The sequence below is a fragment of the Prunus persica genome, chromosome G4, assembly GCF_000346465.2.
Source record: "Prunus persica cultivar Lovell chromosome G4, Prunus_persica_NCBIv2, whole genome shotgun sequence".
Lineage (NCBI taxonomy): Eukaryota > Viridiplantae > Streptophyta > Magnoliopsida > Rosales > Rosaceae > Prunus > Prunus persica.
In genome coordinates, this window is record NC_034012.1 from 15,762,086 (window position 1) to 15,765,815 (window position 3,730).

At 36.9% G+C, this 3,730-nt stretch overlaps 1 protein-coding gene across 1 annotated transcript; it reads right to left on the reverse strand.

The window, feature by feature from the left end:
- LOC18780659 lies at window positions 657-3,485 on the reverse strand. The gene is made up of 4 exons (XM_007213760.2): window positions 2,829-3,485; window positions 2,055-2,250; window positions 1,253-1,975; window positions 657-1,044 (listed from the first exon to the last, which is right to left on the reverse strand). The coding sequence occupies exons 1-4, from the start codon at window positions 2,984-2,986 to the stop codon at window positions 853-855; spliced, it is 1,269 nt and encodes a 422-aa protein (XP_007213822.1). The 5' UTR covers window positions 2,987-3,485; the 3' UTR covers window positions 657-852.

Consider the following 3,730-nt stretch of genomic DNA (forward strand, 5'->3'; position numbering starts at 1 on the left):
CTTACCACTGTTACAGTGTGAGCCAAAACTGATTGAATTCTTCCCCTGCATTTTGTACGCAAAAGGGAGCAAAACCTACAGCATCAGAAAAGTGTTACCAGATATACTCGAGTTCTCCCACCATGAAATGCCAACTTTCCTTTGCCCATTCCTTGAACCACAAGGACAAAACATGACCAGACAGGACTTCTCTCACTGCATAACAATATGCGTCCCAACAGTAGTTCTATTATCTCTGTTAGATACATTGACGGATAGACAAATATATGATATACACTTACACACATACAATTTTTTTTCTACGATGCATTAAAGAATCCAGAACAAGAATACTGTTATCTGTGTTATCCTATGTTTTCATTCACAAATTTGCCTCATAACTGAACGTGATCTCTCTAATCTCTGAGTTTTGACAGGAAAAAATATATTATGAAGTTCACAATGACTGGTTTAAACTTCAGACAATTCTATTTTCAAGTTGCATGTATGTATGGGATATCATGTCAATGACAGCACTATCATAATCTCTTCTAACCATGCTTCCACTTTAACATCTTACCTCTTTTCATTAAGCTGCCAATTCATGTGCAATACCCAACATTATAAAAGAGAGAGAGAGAGAGAGAGAGAGTGTGTGTGTTCCGCATCTGCTTCGCTGAGATGTAACAATTAATTTTTCATTCAATCTATACCAAAATTCACAACGATGCAAAGAGTCTTGCCAAGTAAGAAAAAATAAGATAGATAATAACAAGTTAACGACTTAAATGGCAGGTCCAAAAAGAAAAGTAATCAGGTAACTGATTTCAAAAACTACAAGTTAAAGGCCAATGATTATTACTGGTGTCCCTTTCAAGTGCCCAGATTTGGTGCCTGGCTTGCTATTGGTGGGCCATGTGAGTATCTCCACTGACCACATGCTGAGCATTTCTCCAACTTCACACAGTTTTCCAAAGTGCAGAATCTACAGGACCAAATTTTGTAATTTGTACCAACATCTTTTGGTTTCTTTGTGTTACAGAGCTCACATATTGGAGCTAATGGCTGCAGCGTTCCACCCATCATTCACATGCAAAACAAGTATATTTCAAGTAACATTAAGATAGAGAGAAAATTTGCAACATTAAGAGAAAAAAAGGAAATATTATTCTTTAGAGATACTCAAAAGGAAATAATTTGATATAGAACTTTAAAAAAAAAAGGATGCACTTGTAAAGACATAAAACTATCACCTAGCAATAGAGACACTTACAGGATTCAGCAAAGTGCACGTTTTGCACTGCCAAAGAGCAGTTTCCTCTGGATTATGTGTTCCATCATTATTAGACATGGACCCGGAAGATGAAACACCTGACTGATGCCTAACACTAGATTCTAGATGGCAATTGGAACGAGAGAATGAACTATTTTCTGATCCTCGACTTCTCTTTTGGGATTTGATATCACAATCAATCATGGACCCAGATATTGACTCATCCATGGATAAATCTACCAACTCAGATCCTAAATTGCATTTGGTAGATTTAGAAAAACCATTGGTATTCAGTTCACGACTTCTTTTTTGCAATAACGTATCTGAGGAATGTGCTTTTGCACCATTGGGAGGCCTTGAACTTCCTGCATTTGGCCCTATATTTTGATGGTCCTCTGATTTATCATAGCGACATTCTCCATCTGTGGAAGCTTCAGCTGACACCGAACCACACCAGATATCATCCTGCAATCTCCTCTCTGCAGCCATCGCAGCAGCTTGCACTGGACTAAGTGCAACCATAATATTGCTATCACCACCAAGACGCTTAGGTCCAGATGGCATTATAGATCCTAAAAGAACTCTCTTTTCTGCAGCAGCAAGTGCAGTTTTGCGGAGAGAAGAAAGAGGGGGTTGACGTGAAAAACTCCCCAAACGTCTTCCTGGAAGATCAAACCCCTCAGCACTGCCAGTTATTCCCTTAGACATCAGCTCCTCACATTCCTACAAAGAAATGAAGTCTTAGAAAATTCAACACATCTTTGTAAACTCAAAAATTTATGAAAGGTCAACATAAAAACACCTTTCTAAGTTCATCCCAGAGCTTGTAGAACTTGGCATCATGAGGGCCATGAACATTGTGACAAAGTTCGTGAAGCATTGTATCAAGGACTTGATCAATGGGATAGAAATCCCAATCCCTGTTTGGCTTACGCAGCCTCAGTTTCACATGCACGCCACGGTTCACATTCAACCCTAGAAGACGATGGTTGTTTGGGCTGTAATGTCATCAAATAACTTTCATCACTTTTTGCCCACAAAAAAGAAGACCAATTTGGGGGTTAAAAAAACACTTTATCGGTGAAAACTTCATATAAAGGCACTCCAACTCCATATAATCGCTGCTAAATAAAAATTTGCAGTAAACTTAAAACTCTAAAGACAATGCAACATGCCAACAGCAGGAGAACTTAAGATTTCCATTGAAAACGGCATGAGAGAAACATAAATAAAGCATTGTCACTGGCAATAACCCCCACTATTGCCGATCAAAATGATGCAAAATGCAAGGAGCAAAATAACTACATCCAAATTTTTAAGCAGCAATATTTGCCCAATATTGTGAATTAATAAACACAGAAAGAAATTAAAAAAAGGAAAAAAAAGTCGATTCAATTAATGGCAGTGTGATTAGTTCGCATAGTGAATAATACATTTCCATCATCTTAAGAATACCCAAGAAAAAAAAAAATCCAAAAGACATTGTGTTGCCTACTGTCCACCGCATTCTCGGCAACCAAACAGCGCAAAATGAATTTTTTTAAGGGGAAAAAAACGCAATAAGAAGATGAAGTACCAGAATTCAGAGAGAAGCTTGACGCGCCATTTGTGTTTGCGCATAATGGGCTGGACCTGTTTGGCAATTTTGTCGAGAATCTTCCTGGCTTCCGCTTCCTGATCCTTTCTTTTCAGGGTTTTGATTTCCCAGACCTTGTTTAGGTCCCCCAAATTCATATTTTTCTGAAACTAATCGAAAATTTGACAAACACCCTTCTCTTCGAATATGAACCCTAGCAATTGAATCGTTTGATGGGGTTAGAACTTGGAATTTGAATACACTGCGATTTTGTCACGTTCGAGGGTGGCGGGATTTCGAATACATCGCACGTGTGTCTGTTTGGATACCGATATTTCGTTGTCTGCTTTTACATCCCCTCTGCACCCGCGGAGGTGTAAAGGCCTATTTAGCTTCAATGGAGAAATATGTAAATCTAAAGATGTATATTTGATTTGTTTGCGATAATTCATTTTTGTGTTTTTTTTTTCAGTTTTAACTTTTTAAAATTAATTTTGTGTGTGTTAGATTTATTTTATTTTTCTAAATAAATAGACCTAAAACAATTTAAATTTGGAGAACATATGATTTTACCTACAAACTAACATAAAAGATATATAGGGTAAATTACTCAAATTGTCTTCAAACTTATACTCGATTTATATTTTGGTCCCTCAATTAAATTATTTGTTCAAATGCTCCATCAACTCTATATTATTCGCTCCATTGGTCCTACCGTTACATTCTGTCAATATTTATGTTAAATATGAGGGCAAATTGGTCATTATCTACACTAAAATGAGATTAAATCTAACAGAAAATTAGACGGTAGGACCACTGGAGCGAATAATATAGAGTTGATGGACCATTTGAATTAATAATTTAGTTGAGGGACCAAAATATAAATCAGGTATAAGTTTGAG